The following is a 21,794-nucleotide window of genomic DNA, read 5'->3' on the forward strand; positions in this document are numbered from 1 at the left end:
AAGTGGGACATTTTTTCTTTATATAGCATCTGTAAAGACTGCTTGAACTTGAAAGAGTCACTAGGTTCTTTATAAGAACAATCTTGCTGATTTAGTTATTAAAAAAAAAAAAAAAAAGTTAAGGCTGAAGATTGACTCCCACACTGTGAAACAAGAGATATTTCCCGGCAGTAACTGCTTTTGTGGAGGCACCAAACTGGGCTATAAGACAAACACCCACAAACATGCAGTCAGTGTTAATAAAATCACAAATGATAATTTCTGCAAAGTGTTAAGCTCCTCAAACTAATTTGTTAAGCAAAACCTATTTCTGACAGCTTCAGGACCTGTGGAGAAGTCCCAAAAAGCAGAGATTCTATTTATAGTAGTTGTCAGCATGAGGAAGACTCATCCAAATGACATGGCAAATGTTGCTGCTTATCACTTAAACAAAGTCTGGGCAACCTGGTCTAAACCAACTAACTATAACCATGGTACAATTCACAGCAATATGCCATAATGCCAATGCAAAGCTGTAAAATTTCAGTCTTAGTGAAAAAAGTGAAAAAGACAGATGAGTCATTTGTAAGCTGATTTTCAGAAATAGTTAATGGATTTGTTATTACAATTCTTAGAACACATTCTGAAATAAATACCTTTCAGGTTCCAAATCAAATCCTCTGGCATTATACGAATCTCCTTTAATAGGTCTCATTAATTCTTCCACAGTAGGTAGGTCTGATTGGTGCAAAGTAATAAAAGTATTTTAAAAAGAATAGAAAATGTATTTGTAAAAAGGACAACATTTAAAAATATTTCATTAATTGAATATTAAAGATATTACTAGTTCACTTACATGCTTGTACAACACACGCCTTCCCCTTTAAGGTATTTACCTGACTCAGTGGTTGACACGTTTTTTGAATAGATATCATTATTTTGTGAAACACTTTCCAATAAGCACTTTGAGATTGCCATTGCAGAATCACGTATTTTTTGCTCATCAGTGTCTTCCAAAGACTGATCAATGTGATGATATGCTTGTTGTAATGCTTCGATGTCACTGCTAGTTTGTCCATAGGAAGTGCCTGTGAAAAATAAAAGCTCTTAAGAGACACTACAGGACTTTCTGCGAGGGAAGCATATCACCACAACCCATGTTTCAGTTACAAGCTTGGACTATTATCAGGTGAGAACAGTGTTTTCAAGTACTGAAAAAATAAATGTCTCATTTCGGCTACAAAAATAAACAGTTGCCAAGTTAATTAGTATGAGCTAAATAGCCTTATCTACAGTTTGCATACCTTTCCCAGCCCTACCTCCACTATTGTCTCATTACTAAAGCTAACAGTATATGTGAAACAATTTTAATAGATGCCCTCAGAGCCATACTCTGGTTATCAGCAGGGTACAATCTCTTACAGAGCTTAGTATAACAGTGTATTTTGTTGTTGAACACTGCCAAAGCAGAATTTTAGCTATCACTAGGAGAGATTGTATTTAAATCAGGCCGCAATGTCAAAACCAACTTTACAGTAACCAAGGGTAAAAAGTTGTGTTTATGCTAAAAAGACACCTTTTTTACTGAGATAATTCCTTCTCCTCTCAAGATACATTAATAAAAGCCAAGGGCTTCATGTTCACTGACAACTTAAGAACAAATGAAGACTCCAGAACCATCCATTTGCTTAAAATAAATAAAAGCTTTACCTGTTTCTTTCATTTCCATTCCACTAACTTCTTGAGGCAGATAATGTTCACCTAGTGCTACATCTGATGTTTCAACAGCCTTTTGAAGTTCTGTAGTTGAATCTTGTGAATCAAGTAATACAACTAAAACCAAGAAGATAAGCGTTAAAGAAAACACAGTTCTCTTATTCATAGTCCATCTACGCCGGAATTAGGAGTACACCAAAGCTTATCCTGATGCTCTAAACGTGCCAAAAAAGCAGACATATGGATTATTATAATGTCATTAATATTAGCAACTCTAAATATAACCATCAAAAATACTGTCTAGTAAAATAAAAAATTAAATTAGTAATTACTTTGAAGTGCTAACATAGATTTATTTTTAATCATTTCAGTCTAACAGACTTCCAGTAGAATACAACCAAATTAAGTAAAAAAAAAAAAAAAAAAAGTAATACAATCAGATGAAAAATTATCATAAAGGATCATAAAGGTACATTTAATATTCTTCTACTGATGAAATTTTGTATTTTACCTTTAGCCAGCATGCCAGTGTTTGGTTCCTGTGAAGAATAAACAAATAAAAATATTACTTTTTGAATTTCATGAAAAAAAGTCTAGACAAACTTTAAAAGCTGGACCAAAACCTAAGAACTAAAGCAGTTCTTAGTGTTCCAAGCATGTGCACTTTTCTAAAGCTCTCCTCTTTCAACACTTCTAAAAATTCTCTTGTAAGTGACTGGGAACTACTATATATAGTAGTATAGTAGTATAATATGCAGTATAATAATAATATATATAGTAATATAATATACATTATACTCTGCATAAATGAAATAAGATATTTACACCTTTCTGGTTGTCTTCTACTGTAATTTCAGAATATAAAATAATGTAGCAGTAAGTATATTACAGTTCCATTCTATTTGTTCTTTTCAAACATTTCTTAGAAATATTACTCCAATAAACTTAAAAAGTACTACAAATTCTCTACTATAGATGAACACAGTGCTCTATAGACTCCTTTCACAAAAATTGAGACCAAAAGGCATGCTCCAGGAATGCAGCCGGTGTGGTCCAGCCACACACCCTCCACTTCAAAAGACCTGACAAAGCAGGTTGATAGCAATATTCCCAAAGCTGTGTAGATTTTGCTTTCTCTGTCCAAACGGTTTCTGCATACAAATCTGCTTCTTTTGGTCTGTGTCACTTGCTAGCATAGACACCACTTTAATAGCTCCAAGGGAGAAATTAATCACTATCTGTCCTGAGGCTGAGGCTTTAAGCAAAGCTCATGATTTCTGCACTCTTCCACAGTTCTTAATTCAAAGGAGGAATAGGCAGGCAACCCTGTGAAGAGCTTAGTGTTTAGTGATACATCACAGGGAAGTGCATATCCTCAATAAAACAATATAGTCCTAGGATCATTATATTCTTTCAGACAGTACATATAATACAAGGGTTTAGTATATTCAATATTTAGTTACACATTGCAGAGATTTTACAGTTCATGAAAAGAATATAAACATTTGCTAAGTTATATTTGTCGCAAGTACTTACACTCCTGACATCATATTTTGATTTACCTGATTTGCTTCAGTTTTAAAGCCAGGATTAGCATCCATTTCTTCTTCAAAATCTTCACTGTAGCTGCCTGAAGAGTAAAATAGACATCAGACAAATGCAATATTCAGGAACGATAAAGCAGCATAGGAAAAGCTATTTCCTCTGTCCCAATTTCTCAGCTAGGAACAGCTACTGCCATTATTACTTGTTCCACAAAAACAGAAAGTTTTTGATACTAAGTGTAGTACAAAAACTACAGTAAAACTCACACATAATATCTCCAAGTACAAATGAAGTTTGTTGTATGACAGATGTAAATTAACTCTTTCACCTCGTGGCCTACTTGAATTGACCATTTTTATTCAATCCTTTTCTCTCACTTTAGGGTGAAATGATGCAAAGCTACAAAGTTGCTATAGTATTTCTACAACACCTACCATGATCTCCTGCGATCTATTGATCAATCATATTTCTGAAGAGATTTCCTGTGATTTACAAATATGGTCTCTTTATACTTGGGAAATTCAAGTTCAGTATTGCTCAAAACTTCAGCTAAATCTTTATCATATATTAGGAATGAAGAGTGAAATAAAGAAGGCAAATGAAATACAAATAATGAAAGACAAGTATGGAAGGAGTATAGCATGGAAATTCAGGAAAAAAAAGATCAGGTAAGAGTAATACTGCAAATTACAGAGATGAAGCTCAGGCAGGAAAAGATAGAACAAAAATACTGAAAATGACACTTGAAACACTGGAGTAACTCAAATGTTAAGAGGTATTTCAAGATCAGGGTCGGGTTTTGTTGTTGTTGTTTTATCAGTTTTTGATAGGCAGAGTTCTTTTCCCCTTTTTTTCTCTTCCTTTTTCTTTCATTTTTTTTTTCTTTCCTCCTCTCTCATACATTTTGGTCACAATAGATTAAAAATCCAACTCAAAATAAAAAGCACAAGACATCCTCTGATGCCCTGCTATGAAGTCTTTGCATTTGAACAGGCGTATTAATCCACAAATTTATTTCTGTTATTGCTTAATGAGGTTGTTGCAATTCATAGCATACGTACTGTTTAAAAAAAAAAAAAAATCTTCAAATGAACAGCTTAACAGCTTGGATAGTATTACCAGATTTCTCTTCATGTGCAGCTTCCTCTTCTCCTTTTTTACTTTCTTCATTTCTGAGAAACAAAATGAAAATTTTACTGTCTCTTCTTGGAGAGTAAATAAATATATTTTTTAAATCATAAAAATTCACATTTATTGTAAGAAGTACCAGAAACCTGAATTTCTCCATCATATCAAATCATAGGTAAGAAAGGTATGTAAATGTCAGTAGTTATTAAAATAAATATGTATGTTTATCATATTCATTTCCATCATATTGTATATCTCCGTACTTCAAATTCTCAGTCTAACTCTTAAAATCACCTCCTTTCTGCATTTCCTCCAACATCTACACCAGATTCTTATACAAAAATTTATCATCAGGTTTGCTTGCTGTTCTGACCTTTACATTCCGCATTAACAAAACAAAAATAAACATCTCTTTCCCCTTTCCCAGTACTTTTTGTTCGTTTAAAACTCTCCAGAACTCTCTCCATCTGTTTTCACATTGGATGTTTACACTTAACATTTGTAATGAACGCAGACTGAACTGCCCATTCTTCCATTATTCTCACAGATACTTGTTTTCACGTTACTGATTACAAATGAATTTCCCTAGTCTATCTTTCTTCCATATTCATCCCAGGGGACACAGGATATTTTTTGGTCTACTACCTAGTTATTATCAATTGTTAACTCTTTTCATTTAGTTACACCTTACAATTAAGAACATTAAATCAACTTATAACTATTGCGTAGTACAAACATGGTGTAGCTATGCTCAGTCATCACCAAGCCACGCTCTTAGATTACTTCTTTATTTATTAAACCCACTTGTCTTTGTCTTAAAAAAAAAAAAAAAAAAAAAAAAAAAAAAAAAGTAAACCAACAACAAAAACAAAACCCACCCACACCCAGAAAAACACAGAGGATCTTGTCTCACAGATACCCAAATGTGGTATTCAGATGCCCAGGTCATATGTGCCCACTAGTATAGTCTGCAACTTTTCTTCCCTCTAAATTACCGAACAAACGGTGCTAGTATTATGGAATCATTGGAATCCAGCTCTTTATTTAATCTTGAATAATCAATAGTTGATGAAGCTTCCTGTTCGAGTTTGGCAAAAAAGATCTCTTTTTCTTCTTGTTCTTCCAGGGTATCCAATCCAACTCCTGTGATACTTTGGTTAGGCCCAGAAGCTACCACTGAATCTAAATTTGAGAAAACAGAACAAACTAATTGTGTTGGCACTCTATGACTACACATAATAGTCATAACAGTCAACCACAACCGTAGACAGACATAAAATATTAACAGCATCAAATTATCACAAATTAATATAAGGATCTTTCAATCCTTAAGCTTCAGCTGACAAGCGAGGAATCCCAGCTTGCAATAAATTAGAGGAAATTTTGTAATAATAATTTAAGTTTAGATCTGGATAACTTCATGAAGTGGTTGCACTCTCAGTTCTCACCGTTTGTCTCCAGGCTGTCTCTGCTTAAGGAGACAGCGATCCCATTACTCGTCTGAAGAGGCATCTTTTCTGCGTGCATATTCTCATCAGTTCCTCCCATCAGCTGCAAAGTGTTCTGTATCTTGACAATGCTTCCACTTGATACAAGCATTCCTAGGAAGGAAGTTGCAATATTACTATCACCTAGAAGCTGTTTGTATGACACTTCAGTTGTGTTCCAGAACCACCTTTTTTTTTTTTTGATCTTGTTGCAACTGCAAAGATCTACAGTCTTACAAATTGTGTTCTTCTAACTTCTGTTTCTGTTATGATATATAAACCTTGTTTAATTAGAGTTAACTGGCCTATTATACACATTTTCTTCCCATTCTACACATTTGTGCCCAAGCCTCAGTATGTAACAACTGCTATCGACTTCCTGCAACACTACTCATGAAGAACAATTGGAGAACAATTAACTATTTTGTTGTTGTTGTTGTTGTTAAAAGAACAGAGAAATTAGCACTTCTTTGTTGAAAGTCTATTAATTATGTTTGATTAACTATCCTGGAGAAAGCACGAGACTTCTAAAATTTGTAGACATTGGCTTAACAGCTACATTTCATTTGTTGCAAATTAAGCGCTTTGGGGGAAAAAAAAAAAAGTAACCAAACTTGGAGGTCGTTGACAAACACATAGTTCTTCCATTCTGTGTTTTTGCAACTGCAATAGGCAGTTTCTCTCCTTACTGTAACTTAATTGTTGCAAGGATTCAACATCACTGCACTAACTTTATGTGCGAATTCTGCTCTCAAACAGAACGCTGCTGTACCTACTTCCTTACTGAAAACTAAAAGCCAAATATTACAGTAAATTATTACTTAAATAAGCTGTACTAAGTCCCTTCTGCCTCCCCTTATAACATCCCACTTTTAGGCTTGGATTGTTACCACGTCTGTCTTTTCCAACATGAATCTGCAGTCAGTAAAATAAACTCAGAAATTATTCTGTCTGGCCAAAGGATGTTTAGGTTGTAGCTGTGTGCTTGTACTGAACATACCAGAAGGGGCGAAGACACTGACAAAACTTCATTTCCTGCCGGCAGGGGATTGCAGGAGATGCATACCTCAACAACCCTGCACATTGAGAACGCTAAACCTGTCTCCCATGTGCTGTTCAAGCACGTCAGCACTAGGCTGTTAATACGTCCTTGTAATATACAAGTCCAAGTTCCTTTAAAGAAATGCCATACTTGCCTATATTGTGACAATGGAGGACCCCCTCTCTTCAATAATGAAAATACACCAGAGTGAGACAAAGAGGGGAGAAAAAGAGCGGAAAAAGAAGTCTGAACACCTTTTCCTTCCCTAAGGTGGAAGGGCCTTCCAGATCCTTAGCACATGCGTTCTAATTTTAAGAGCCTTCTTGTTAAGTAGTAGTACAGTATTTTTCCTTGAGTTGCAATGACAAAGTCCCCTTACATGTTTTATTGGGAAGCTAATACATGTGATTTTACATCTTGCAAATTACTTCCAATCCTGTACCTAACTTTGGTTTCCTCTCTGATACAGAGCTCTGACTTACTTTGCATGCTACAAATAGATGTTGGAGACTAGCTCCACCTCTGTACAGTTACTACTAAACAAAACCTATTTGCTACTACATTGAAAACTATAAAGTGAAAAACTCATTGTGCTGTACAGAAAAACATGAACAGTCCATTTCCCTGATAGCTAAATGCAGTAATTTAAAGTGATTTACCCTGATGGGCACTTTGTTCTAGCTATCAAGACAGCAAATAGGAGTCTGCTTTCAGCTGGATCACAAATTTTTTGCACAGCTTTAGATTAGCTGCAATCTCAACTTCTAATGAAAGAAAATACTAAAAAAAATTTTCCTTAATTTTATTTTAATTATCTCAAGCTCAATAAACTGACAGACTTTGCTCTTGAAGTTTTCATGAGTTTTTTGTAAACTGATATATTCAAGTAATTTTCCAGTTCAAACTAGACCTGAGCTTTTCAAAAAGCACTTTCCAACTATAATCTGAAAATCAAATACTGTTTTACAGCCACTGAGGTTTATAACTCAGCCGCTCCCAATTCCCAGATATGTGCACCAGATTACAAGGGGATACTAGTGTTGCTACTGAAGGCAAGAACATCTAGTAGCCCTACACAATCTGAACTCTGAGAAGCCTATTGAACTTGGAAAAAAAAAAACAAAAAAAACCAAAAAAAAACAACATCAACTTGGATGGTTTTCAAAGTTTACATTTTCACTGTGTTTTCTGACAGTTTGAATAGTCCTACTGATTTCTGAGGGACTTGCAAGGGTGATGGCAGGGCACTTTTATTTCTTGTGAAAATGATTTCTTGAGCAGCAGTTTCATTTTACTACCCATAGCCTTGCACTGTTGATTCTTGCAGTATTTTGCAAGACTCATGATACGAGGTATACTGCCCCTTACAATAAATTAAAGTAAGAACCTGAATTTCACTTAGAAAAATATTTTATCACAGCTGCAGAAAACCTTAAAGAACAAAATTCAACCTTAAGAACAAAAATACGCAGGGCTCAAACCTAGATATGATGACAAACACTTACTTCTGTTATTTGTAATATGGCCACGACTTACAGAATTGAGCAATTTTCTTTTTGATATCATGTAAAATACAGTAATTTTGTTACCCTCCAAATTGTCTGGACTGTCAGAAGCGACGCTTTCTTCTTCTTTGTTTAAATATGAATCTTTCTTGTACTTATGAAATTTTTCCAGCATTTTGAATTTAGACAAAGCCTTGCTCCTAGATGCACTGGAAGAAGGTTTAGGGGGAACTACTTTTAGGTGTACACAAACATTTATGAGTTTTAATATACAATGGACAGGGGATAAAGAGAAAAATAAGGTGTGAGTATTCAGATTGCCAATTCTGAAAAAGTAATGTAATTCATTTTCTTGTTGAATTATCTAAAATTTTGCAGCTATAAATAAATAAAAACTAATAAGTTAGTACGTATGAATTTTGAAACTAAAAATATTTTTTGTCCTCTTTCATTTTTAAAAGACAAATTACTAGTTAGTTCTTACTCCACATATATCTTGCATTCAAATACAATGTTCTAGGAGCTCAAAATATATATTACCTGAAAAAAAAAAACAAAAAAAAAATAACAAGACTACTTCAACAATAAAAGATGTTTTGTACAATAAGTTTTGAAAGAAAGCATCTAGATCAGTTCAAAGAAAAGAAGAAAAACATTGGTAGGTAAAATGTGAATTACTACTGCTTCTATAACTGGTAGTTAAAAGAACTGCATATTGCCTGTTTATACCCCTGTGAGGACTTGCTTAGTGGCCAATAAAACCAAACACTTATTCACTTTACCACTAATTAAGTTTCAGATAACAGTACCACTGCTGAAAACTGTGCTCTCTCATGAGACTTAGATGATAGTCATACTATACTCTTTATATTACCCTAGACTAGACAGATGCACTGCATGAGACTTGTCCAAACCATCAAGCACGTGTGCTTGTGTATGTGCTTTGTAGGAGTGGTAGGGTGATCCTAAACTGGCTAATTCAGAGACAATTCTTAGTTAAAGATTGGTCAAATTTACCTTGACACATGAGAGAGCAAAGGCAGCCTAGGGGACCTGGTGAAGTGTCCAGGACCTGTCTACAGATGGGAGGACTATGGGGAGATCTGACCAGAAGCTTGTAGAACTCAGAAATATGCAAGATGACTAAAGATGGATAAACATATGACAGATGCAGGCTAAAGTCAAAAGAAAAAGCTCTAAAACCCTTCCCGATACAATATATGGTTCCTTTATTCCCCTGACTGATGGCCAAGACCACTAATGAGGCATCACTTCTCTACCTTCATTCTCCCACATCTATAGAAACACCAAAAATGGTGACAGCATACCTTCAGTTGTAAATAATGCAAACACCTGTGCCTTTTAAAACAGTAATTTGACATAACCGTCAAACTTCTGTTGCTCGCATTTCAAATGTTAAGCCTAATTTGAGACAGTCGATTTTACTGTTTATAACCCAGACCGAGATGCATTATAGCTATTTTGCGCAAAGGAGGCTTATGAAAACAGGACATACACTCTAGAAACGTACTCTAAGGAAAATGATCTATAGACTATGTAGTCACAAAGGATCAACTGCCAAATATTTCTTTGTCATGGCTCTCCAAAACATTATTGAATCTGTTTGAATTCAACACCAATGCCACATTTAACCTAGTCTATCTATCTATTTATCTATCTATATATATATCTCAAGTTAATTGTTGCTCTATGAAACACATTTGTGTAAAGTACAATAGCAATTATAGCTCTTAATTATTCTTTGGAGTTTCTTCTCAGATAGCACTAATAGTTACTTTACATAAACGGATGAATCTGAAATTACATTGACTAAAATAAACCTGCAGATTAAATAACCCAATTTGTCATTACGATACCAACTGCACTGTTTCCATTTCAGAGGCAGCATGCACAGCAGACGGAAAATAATATCAATATAAAATTAATATAATACTTATCTGACTGGAGTTTTTCAGCTTTGACAAATAGAACACTGAATATTAATATTTCTTGAGTAGGAAATACAGAAAATATATTTTCTGTTTACTAACTATACTGATCTTTGTTATGACTTTCAAGGTTATTTTCCTCCCCCACTTGCTTACATTCAATACTGTCTGCCTACATTGCTAGGTACAGTGATCAATGATGTAACAACAATTAAGCAAAAGTTCACACACTTGTTAGTTTCTTCTGGAAATGACAAACAAATTAAGTGGCAGCTTGCTTTTATGAGAAAACTATGGTCAAATGGACTGCTACAAAGGATTTTCTACAGGAAATGTACTACTAATGTAAGGCTGATATTGAATAAACTGAACAAAACATATTTAATCAAATACCAGACTGGGAATCTGAATGTGGAATCTGTTTTTCACTGTTTTCCACTACTTCAGCATGGCTTTCCATCCCTTTCTTCTCTTTTCTCACTTTAACAAATCTTGTTTGAAAATCTTGAAAAGTAAGACAAACAGCAAGAACAGATAGGCAAGCAAGACAGGACAGGAGTTATTATTACCCAATTTCTCTTTATCATTTAAATGGCAAAAAACAAGTAGACATTATATTAGTTAGAGATATGTCTTTAACCTGTCAAATATGTAAGACTGTATCTTGAATCATAATTTACGCATTTCATCTTAAAGCTGAAGAACAGAGTTCAAACGTGCCTAGAATAATAAGCAGAGTTATTTTAAAATGTACTTTACTATGCTTAGCCAAAAGAACAGAAGTAGTTTACTCTGTTTACCATTAGCCTACAAAACCAAGTGAAAAGAGGTCATTAGTGCAAATTGCTACCTATTTCCCAACACTTTGGCAATGAGACGCCTTGGAAAAAACAATCAGACAATAAATACATGCATAAATATGGAGTCCTCCAGTCACCCCTCTTACATCTTTCAGGAAAGCATGGTACAGAAACAAAAGCAACTCAAAATGAAAACCCCAGACTGGAAACCGTTTATCACCTTGGTGCATAGCTCAAGCTAATTAGCCAGACTCTGCACTTCATTAATATCACAATCTCTCTCCACGGTGCCACTCAAACACATCAACTCATACGGAGCTAGCTCACGTATTTGTAATGCTGCACTGGGGGTGGAGGTGAGATTCATACATTTACATAATGTTAAATCACGATAACAAACCACTTTGAGAATAATAATTATACTACCTGACAGCCTGTTAATAAGAGTCTTATCTGCAAACCAACATGGAGGTTCAAGCTTATGAGAATTCACAAGGATCTGCACAAAGTTTTGAAAAATGCTAAATTTACACTTCTCAAAAGTTAAGCTCAGCTTAATTTCCATAGTTTTCAACAGAGCAATATTACTATTTCTTCAGCAGGACAATTATTCTGCTACGTACGGCACATTTAACAACCTTACAAAAAGCTAAGAACTAGATCACCTTCTCCTCATTTGCAGTAACTTACGTTGCAATGCTGCTGTACCTTCATCCATTATTAATACACCTGAGCAACATAATACATAACACACATCTACTGAAGAATATTAGACCTAGCAAAATTGTATTTGATGGAAGCACAGAAGCGTGCAACACAAAGAGACAGAGAAAGGAAAAAAAAACGAGCCGTTCTAGAACCATATCAGTAACTCAGGAAGAGTATGAATATGAACAGTCTCGCTTCTTTCGTGGGTAAATTGATTCCATGCTTGCAAAACTGGATAGATTTACCTTCTACATATTTTCACATTAAAAGATAAGTTTGTTTTAAGGTATCTATGATGCTTTTACCCTGATGGGCAGCTAAGCTCCACTACAACCACTCTCACTCCCCGTCCTCCAAGGAGAAGTGGGAGGAAGTATGATGGAAAAAGCTCAGGGGTTGAGATAAGGACAAGGAGATCACTCAGCAATCATGTCACAGGCAAAACAGACTCAGCATAGGCAATAAATTATATTAATCTCCCTACTACTAACAAGCTATAGCAGTGAGAAAATAAAAACAAACTAAAAACACCTTCTCCCCATCCACCCTCTTCTACCTCCTGCCCCCGAGCAGCACAGGGGAAAAGTGAACAAGGGCTGCAGTCAGTCCCTGACACTGTCTCTGCCGCTCCTTCACAGTCACTCTCTGCCCCTGCTCCGGGATGCCCATCCTAAACTGAGCCTGCGGGGGCTGCCCACAGGCAGCAGCTCCTCAAGCACTGCTCCCACACGGCTCCATCCCACGGGGTCCATCCCCCAGGAGCAAACTGCTCCAGCACGGGGCCCCCACGGCTGGGCGGCAGCTCCCCCCAGACCCCTGCTCCTGCGGGGGCTCCTCTCCAGGGGCTGCAGCTCCGGCCCGGGGCCTGCTCCTGCGGGGGCTCTCCATGGGCCGCAGCCTCCTCCAGGCCACATCCACCTGCTCCACCGGGGGCTCCTCCACCCATGGGGGGGCTGCAGCGTGGAGATCTGCTCCATGTGGGACCCATGGGCTGCAGGGGGACAGCCTGCTCCACCAGAGGCCTCTCCCTGCACAGGCTGCAGGGGAACTGCTGCTGCCTGCCTGCAGCACCTCCTGCCCTCCTGCTACACTCACCTGGGGGTCTGCAGGGCTGGTTGTCTCCCACTTTCTCACACCTTTCTCCCAGCTGCTATTGCACAGCCGTTTTTTTTTTTTTTTTTTTTTTTTTTCCCCTTTCTTAAATCTGCTCTCCCAGAGGCCCAACCAGTGTAATTCCCTGGCTCACCTCTGGCCAGAGGCAGGTCTGTTTTGGAGCTGGCCCTGATCTGACATGAGGCAGCTGCTGGGTGCCTCTCACAGATGCCACCCCTGCAGCTTCTCTGCTACCAAAACCTTGCCACTTGAACCCAATACAGGACCTTAACAAGTTTACTAGAAATTTATTTGTATTTCATATGTCAACAAACTGAAGATTAAGCACGTTTCAGTTCTCGTAGCTTTTCCTCTAGTTAAACTGCACGGCTGAAAAGATATTCTTAGCTTAAAAAATATAAGCCATTGAATTGGTCTGGACAGGAACAACTTGACACCATCACATCACTTCTGGTTCTGCTTTGCACTTAACCTGTATAAGAACTGTTCTCCAAAAGTTCTAATTAGCCTACCCTTTAGGTACCTATTCCAGTATTTCTGGTTGAAGTAGCATGAGAAATATCAAAGCCCTTTATGGGTTGACTCAAGCATCTCAGAAAAATCATGGAAGAATAACGAACTTCTAAAGCAAATTTTCATTGAAAAAAAAAAAAAACAGAAATGAGGTCATGCTAACTGCTTAGTTCTCGTACTATGCCCACACTGCTCGTCAGGATTTTTTTGGAAAGCAGTAAGGAAATCACAATGTCTCATAACTACCTAACAGGCAGCTGCACTGCCTGATAGGAGTTTTCTCATATCCATTGGAGTTCGCCAGCAACATCTTAAAAGCCAAGGACATATCACAAGTTCAGACAACATCCATTAAAGGTTATGCCTAAATGGCACAATTTCAGACTAAGATTTGACCTGAACTATAACACTCACAGGACAGAGCTATTCTTAAAGTATTGCTGGTAGTCTCTGATTTTAACTTCATCATATGAAAACCTGATTTCTGGGATTTTCTGTTAAGCTCCGTTACAAGCTACACAAATCCTGAAAAGAAGAGGCCACTGATTATTAAAAGAACAAGAGACAATCACCCTGTGGAAACTAACTACTCCTACGGTTTGCTACCAAACAGGGAAACAGTGAAGGAATATTAGTCTAGAGGTGTAAAGCTTGCAAGAAATATATTTGCTTCCATAACTACATGACCAAACAGTGAACTAATAGCAGCGTTATCACGACCCTTATCTCCTTGAGCCATGCTTTATGGCAAGGGAAATATTGAGAATACTGACAACAGATGTTTTTGAATCAGCCGCTGTTGTTAAACCATCAGTATAAGAACAGGTTGGTTACAAAACATACCTATAAATATTTCAGCAGAATTCATAACTTACATTTTCTAATCACCTCACTCTTTGTATTTACTCTTTACAAGTTTTAGTAACTTGAAAACTACACAAAAAAAAACACAAACAAAATAGCAGAAAGCTTGCTTACAGCTTGAATATGATCTCTCTTAAAAAATACAATTACATTTGAGTTTTATCCTTTGCAAACTTGCATTGTAATGTTCTAAAGTACTTGAGTTGCATGGACATCATTTGAAATCAAGCCTGCGTGAAGGGAAAGAACTAGCCTGACACCCTGTGGCCAAAAAACTGCAGAACAACATTATTTACCACCGTCATCTGAATCTTCCTCAGTTATCCACCATGGCACTGAATCCTTTTTCTTCGTTTCCTTTTTCCTTGGCTGTCCCAACGTCTCAAGAATGCTGGACTTTTTTTTTGAATTTCCAAGTGAATCATCTGAAAGAGACTGGATCAAATCATATACAAGATTAAAGACAGCTTTTACTTTTTCTCATTAACTGTGTAACATTGTTTAACTGTATTTTAGCCACTCAGTTCTTGAACTGCGTTCAGATGCCTGTCTTTACTCCCCCCATCTGCTTTTTTTTTTTTGGTGTTTTTGTTTTGTATATGCATGAAAAGAATGAGTAACAGACAATAACTATATTCATGTGGAGCAATACTGGAGATTATATTGTAACACCACTGCCAGAATTTGAAGTATTAAAAGTTAACTGCTTTGTAGAGTTTATGTTCAAAAGAACAGTATCATCAGCTCCTTTTTCAATTAGTTACAACATATAACAACCTGACAAAATCCTGCCTACATCCCTAAAGATTAAAGAAAAAGAAAAAAGTAGCATAGAAACTGTTTTGCTTGGCCAGGCTTTTTACACAAAAACATTATCAATATTCTAAAAGTGAACCTTCACAAGTAACTTTCTAGCTCCCAGCAAAACAGAATTCAGAAATTCACTTTGTACTCATGGAAATGAACAGAAACACCAAATCCCTTTCTATCCGACTCCACGTATTAAGCTTTGATATATATTTTTTTTGGTTATCTATACTGATTTGACTGATGGATTAATTCAGTGGAGAAGAAAAGGCTACAATATCCTAGGAATTTAGTTATGAAATAGTAATGGGAAAAGATCTACAAACCCTTCATAAGACAACAGCACTTTTCTTAAGCAATACAACTTGCTAAGGAAAATCTCTTTTAGTACAGCTCTCTGTGGCTTATGGCAGTATCTGAGCCCCACTTAGATAGCTGTCCAGACACTGAACAAGGAAATATATTAATGTAGGAAATATAACTTAAGAACTACACAGGAAACCTGACATTTCCAGTCTTTCTCCTTCCTTGGCAGAATCACATGTTCTCTACCTACACTAACACCACCAAAGAGGCTCAAAGAAGCAAGAAAGTGCACTGCAAGCTTATGTGTTACGTAGTCCCTGTGCTTAAATTCAGTAAGCAGAGGGTTAAGGGGTGTGGCATACTGTTTATTTTTATCCTTTTTATTTTTTCTTTTTTTTTTAGCCTTAGTTTTTTAAATCAATTGTCCTAAAGTGACTTACAGAACACAGTAATAGTGTTAGCAAAAGCCATAAAACATAGGATGCAAAGAATTCACATATGGAATGCATCATACAGGAAGATTTCAAAAGCTTCACTTTTATACTTGTCACAAATAAAAAAACGTGACAGTCCAAAGAGAATACTGGAAGCAACGGGATCACGCATGCTTAATATGTAAAGTGCAACAGGATGTTTTATTAAAACGTTCCTCTGTAGTCCACTGCCTGACTTCTATTGTATAAAAAGCATTGCCATAAAAGGCTACTTTTACTTGATATCTAACGCTTCAATTTATATGCGCCTAACAGGAACATTCATAAAACACCAATCATCCCAAAGCACCATTTAAGAAAAAAAAATAATTCTTACTAATATCTCTGACCAATAACGTCTTCAGAGTTTACAATTGCACCTTAAAAAACTAAATGCCTGTCACAGTTTAAGTACCCCAAGTCTTGCAGTTTAATAAAAACAATTTTTGCAAGTTATGGAACTGTTAGACAACAGGATGTACTACAATTACTTTATGTTGGCTCAGCGACATAGAGCAAAAGTGTCTTACATTTTTAATAAATGTCCTATAAATAACAACTTCCTTACACTAGTCTCTACCAAGTACTAGTGCCATTGTCCCCAAAGGTTTGGTTGCAAGTACTGACAGGTGCTCGATGCAGGCTTTGTTGTCACTTGCTGTTTCTTTTATGACTAACAGCATCGTCTACTCTGCAAACAGAGTGCTTCAGTGATGCTCATACTCCTTAGAGCATTGTAACTAAAGAAACTGAAACTCCCAGATGTTGCTCTCAAGTTCTGGAAACTTTCTATGTCCAGCCATCTTGTCAACTGCAGACAGTAAAGCTGCAGCAGCTGGAGAAGAAATACTGACACAAAAATGCTAGTGTTTTTCCAACAGGTCAGCAGCCTCAACAGTGAAACTTAGATTTTTCTTGTTTGTTTGCTAAAAGAAAAAAAAAATTTTTTTGGACTGGTAATGGATTTTCAGTACCAGTAAGTGGTACCAAATTCTTCCTAACCCCTACAAAAGAGCCTCTCAGCCTTTCAGTTACAGAGACAATAACCACAAAAAAAAAAAAAAAAAAAAAAAAGTTGTTTAATCTCAATTTAAATAAAAGCAAAGTCATTTTTAAGACCTAGGACCACTATGTCACATAATCAGCTTACCATCTCCTATAGAGAAGGAATTTAAGAAAGTAGATAAGCAAATGCAGCACTGGATCAAGAACACTTTCATGAACAACTGCCCTAACTATTTTGTGAAAAAAGTCTTTTTTCAAGAAAATAAGACTACTCCAAATTATAATACCTTAATATATTTGATCTTTTAATAAAAAATTAAAAATGCTTTTCCAAAACATTTCACGTGGTTTAGTGTGAAATATTACTATTCTGTGGTACTCCGCAGATTTGCTAATTAAGATGACATAGCCTTTCCAGTCTTCCTTCTCAGCTGTAAATGAGTATTATGTAGAACGAAAAACAACCTAGAAGTCTAGAAGCAGATAACAGCTTTTTTCTAACATTGCTTTGCTTGAAATATCATCCAAAAAATGCAAATAATGGAAGCATTGTGTATAAGAAAGAACTTGCATAGCATGTCCCATGGGAACTACACAGCCAACACTCAGAAAGCTCACGAGCTGTACCAGTATGACAGGTGATACTTAAAAAAAAATCAAACTGACAGTAGGGGAAGTACACCGAAGCTGGTGGAAGTCGAGGGGAAGGATCACTGGTACATAGACAACACAGGAACAAGAGAAGAATTATGGATGACAACAGCTTGTTGAATCCATAATTCTCTTCAGCCTTCGTAGTCTACATATCTACAAATAAGTAGATTGGAGTAAGTATCATCAGGCAGAGGAATTCTTAAACGGCCAATTCCGCATGCAGTAATTGTTACTATATGTTTGTTCCCTTCTATGTAATGACAGAAGCCGAGAAAATCCACTTCATTGACAGTTTCTGAAGTTCACCGAGTATGTCAAAGGATTTCTTTAGTTTAATTCACATTCACATTTAGTTTAATTCACTAGATCTGCATCATCCAATTGTATCCACAATGTTCCTTTTAACTTTTTGTTTTCATCTCAGACACGCATACAATCTACAATCCTCCCCAAATAAAAGTACTTTCACTAAGTGCAACCAAGAGTTACTTAAAAGGGGAAAACATCCTGCTCCCTTTCTTTCCTAAAACATTTGCTTAAACAATAGCAAGTCTTCCTCCAACTACTAAGAAACTTTCCCAACCCCTTCCTCCTGCTTAATACTCTCAACACAAACATCACCTACACAGCCATGTGTTTCAAACAATGGAGCACATCAGTTTCTCATCTTTCTAACACTAAAAGGCTGCCCACTTTTTATGAAAAAAACAATAGCAAAGGGAAGAACAGAGTGGAAGATGCACGCACATGAAGTAACAGCATAGATAATGTCATTATTTGGGTCTGTAGCTAGCAAAACATAAAATAAAACATACTTGTAATGACTGGATGGACAGTATATATGTGTAAAGTGTTTAAGCTTGCTTAAAAATAGTTTTAGTTTGAAACGATAAAAAAAGTTTAAGATATGAGCTGTTAAAAGTTGCTTTCTCTGAACGATGCCAAATGCCACTTAGAAAAAACAAAACAAAATAGCTGTATTGAATTATTCTAACTCAACTGTTCTCAACATGGACAATAACTGAAGAGTAAAAAGAACATGTAAATGAAGAATAAAATACAAGAAATGGTCATATACAGGCTTTTGTTAGATGCACAAAATAAATAAAAAAAATAAATCTCTTATCCTCCCCAGAGCAACTGCCTTCATAACAATAGAAGAAGCATTTTTGACAGAAATGCAAATCCTACTTTGCTATTTTTACTTCAATTAGTAACTCCAGTGAATTCAAGAAAGTCAGTTACATCATGAAATTAAAGGCCAAAATTTACCTTCAAGATCTTTGTGAATCTTAATATTCGGATAGCATATTAGTTCTCTGTTCTCTCAATTTTGTATTGCTCAATTAAGTAACATCTATATTGTGTTTGTAAAAGCAGCTGCATGATATTCAACGTAGAAAGAGGGACTTGGAAAAGCTGAAATCTCCATGAAAAAGAAGCCTCCTATTACTACAGTTTTCCACTACACAGTAGAAAGTGAAAGTTTAGGTGCTAGCTTCTATAAAACTTCTCACAAGTAATTACATTGTACAAAAAACACACTTTATGCATTCATTACTTACAGCAAAGACCCCAAGAAAATTCTCTGCAATCGCTAGCTACACTTGTACACATACTGTCGTAGCATCCAGTAAAGGCCTTACTTGTGTGGTATTTCTATCTTAGGCTTACCACAGTGTGTCTGATATACCAGAAAGCAAACTCTGAAATTGCAAAGCTTATTCCAATGAAAAAGTACACCAAATTATGACACTCTGACCATGTCCAATAATTGCTAGCTGAAGTCATAACCCACAGATGTGCAAGATTTTGCCTACATGCAGAAACATCAAGCAGGATGAGCAAAAAAAAGATTCAAATTATTTTTTTTCCAATCACTACAACATATTTAATTTTGTTACAATTAAAATGAGTGTTTAAATATAGTTTGATGAAATTAGGCGTTACACGGAAAAATAAGGACATCTTTCAAATGTACCTTGCAGCTACATACAGAGGGTTTTGATCTCATTGGCTCTATTCTAAAGAAATAACCTAGCAGTGACAAAATAATCATATTTAATCACAAAACTGTTCTCTTGATTTCAGTACAGCAGAGTAGTATGAATTCAGTTTAGCAAGGGAGCTATGACATTGCAAGGACCCACTCATAAAACAGCTATGTGAATCATATGACAGAAGCACAGCTGCATCTTCTATTTCATACTCAATTTTTCTTCTGTGTTTTAATGGAGAAAATGAATGTGACCTTGCTCTGAGACATACCTCTTTCAGAAACTCTTCAAACTGCTCATCTAGTTCTTCTTTTGAAAATCGATGAGCCATTATCTGCAACTGGATGTTACCTTCTAAACAATAAGAAAAAAGTTAATTAAAAGCATTCTAAAATTAGGGGTAGCCTATAAATTTTCTGCTTTCACAGGGCTATAAGCAAAAAAATCTCCAGATAGATGTCAGAGTTTTCCACTCCTAACCCAAATCTACGTTATTAACTTAATGAGACAATCAACACAAACAGATTTGCATTACTCAGTTTCCATATAATAAGAATACTAATTTCCAGAACAACAGCTACAGCATTTACACAGCATTTATTGTGAGGGATAAAGAAATGACAAGTCTCTTCACCACCTTTAAATTATTCTTTAAAGGACATCTCTCTTTGCTACCTACAATTAAGAGTTCTGTCAATGATAAATCAAGAATCCACAGCATTAATATTTCCCATCTCTTTTAAGGGCTTTTAATTCCTAAAAGCGGATACATCTGGCATTGTAACTTTTGCTTCATAGTCTCTGCTGTGTTTAGGACTCAGTAAATAACAAATACATAAAACCCTTCAAAATTAGAGGATGACATTCAGTTTGATCTGCCCCAAAACACAAAACCAAAAGCACTTGCCCTCCTCTCATTCCCAAAAGTCTTTGTTGATTTCTCAGGTATAAAATATGCCCCACACTCAAAATGCTACAAAGCTTTTGCATATCACAATGCTCAACACATATGGCTACCGTCAAAACTGCACACACATTGCAGTATTAAACTACTTTAGCATCCTCCAGGCAGAGAAGCGCTGCATAAACATGAAAGGGCTCAACACTCGCAGAAATGCTTTTACCATTAAATAAAACTTCTCTCAAATGGAGCCCTCTCAGTACACAGGACTGTTACCTACCTACTAAATGGATTCTGACAGATGAGTGGTGACAACCCCTTCCTGCTTTCACTCCTAATTCATCCGCAGACCACCCGACACTTTGGCTTTGACAGAAATAAAATAAAATAAATTAAATAAATTAAAATAAATAATATAAAACAAAATCAACACAAACCAGTTATAGTAGGCTGCCCAGACTTTGATTTAAATAAGATATCCTTATGTAAGCACTTGGACAGTATCTGTGAAAAGATGGTAAGGAGATTAAGAATGTAACCCCTCACGACACACATAATCCATTATCCTTTTATATTTTTACATCAAAGGGCACTGCAAACAGTGGATGCTATAACAGTTTACTGTTAAACTGTTAATGCCACGTACTTAAACGAGTGGAGAACGGTTAATTTGTTTTGCTAGAGAAGCAGATCGGTTCTTCCCGTACACCTCTACTCCTGTCACCCATAAAATTGCAGCTCTGAACGCTAGCGACGTCCCAGGTTTATTTTTCAAAAGGAGAACGAGGCAGGCGGTTTGCACAACGGAACGCACACGCCCGCAACCCTTCGCGAATAAACTTTACCGTCAACTTTAAATATTATAAACTTTACCGTAAACTTTGAGGCAAAAGCCGGGGCAGCCCCTGGCTGGGGCTGGGGCTGGGGCAGGTGCCGGGACACCAGGGCGTGGGGAGGGCCCGGGAGGGCAACCACAGCCGAGGCCCAGGCCTAGGCCTAGGCCTAGGCCGCCCGCGCTTGGCCGCCGTTGCCTTGGCAACCGTGCCGGCCACCGTACCGCCCGCCAGGAGTGAGGGCGGGGAGAGGAGGGGAGGCGGCGCCCGGCCGCCATTATGGGTGTGGCGCGGGTCACGTGATGCGCGGCGGGGTGCGGGGGTAGAGGGAGGAGGAGGAGGAGGAGGAGGAGGAGGAGGAGGAGGGAGGGAGGGGAGGAAGGCGCGGGCGGCGCTGACCGATTCCACCATGAGGGGTCACGGCAGGATAGCGCAGGAGCTGCCCGCGCACCTGCGCTCCGCCGCCTCC

General features: G+C 36.9%; 1 protein-coding gene across 3 annotated transcripts in view; it reads right to left on the reverse strand.

Annotated features, from left to right (window-relative positions):
- CEP162 (centrosomal protein 162) overlaps positions 1-21,412 on the reverse strand; it is a 42,244-nt gene extending 20,832 nt beyond the window's left edge. Inside the window, exons 1-12 of one of the 3 annotated variants that reach the window (XM_084515624.1) lie at positions 21,366-21,412; positions 20,773-20,858; positions 19,863-19,945; positions 14,646-14,784; positions 5,817-5,969; positions 5,364-5,550; positions 4,360-4,412; positions 3,258-3,325; positions 2,207-2,234; positions 1,690-1,812; positions 876-1,067; positions 636-717 (exon numbers count right to left, since the gene is read on the reverse strand). In XM_084515624.1, the coding sequence (XP_084371750.1) occupies positions 636-717; positions 876-1,067; positions 1,690-1,812; positions 2,207-2,234; positions 3,258-3,325; positions 4,360-4,412; positions 5,364-5,550; positions 5,817-5,969; positions 14,646-14,784; positions 19,863-19,922 (1,085 nt within the window). In that variant the 5' untranslated portion in view covers positions 19,923-19,945; positions 20,773-20,858; positions 21,366-21,412. Of the gene's footprint in view, positions 1-635; positions 718-875; positions 1,068-1,689; positions 1,813-2,206; positions 2,235-3,257; positions 3,326-4,359; positions 4,413-5,363; positions 5,551-5,816; positions 5,970-8,486; positions 8,638-14,645; positions 14,785-19,862; positions 19,946-20,772; positions 20,859-21,138; positions 21,324-21,365 lie in introns of those variants that run through there. The other 2 variants (XM_084515625.1, XM_084515626.1) reach the window with 2 other exon arrangements.
- Between the last annotated feature and the right edge of the window lie 382 nt (positions 21,413-21,794).

Source organism: Aythya ferina (genome assembly GCF_964211825.1).
Source record: "Aythya ferina genome assembly, chromosome: 3".
Classification (NCBI taxonomy): Eukaryota; Metazoa; Chordata; class Aves; order Anseriformes; family Anatidae; genus Aythya; species Aythya ferina.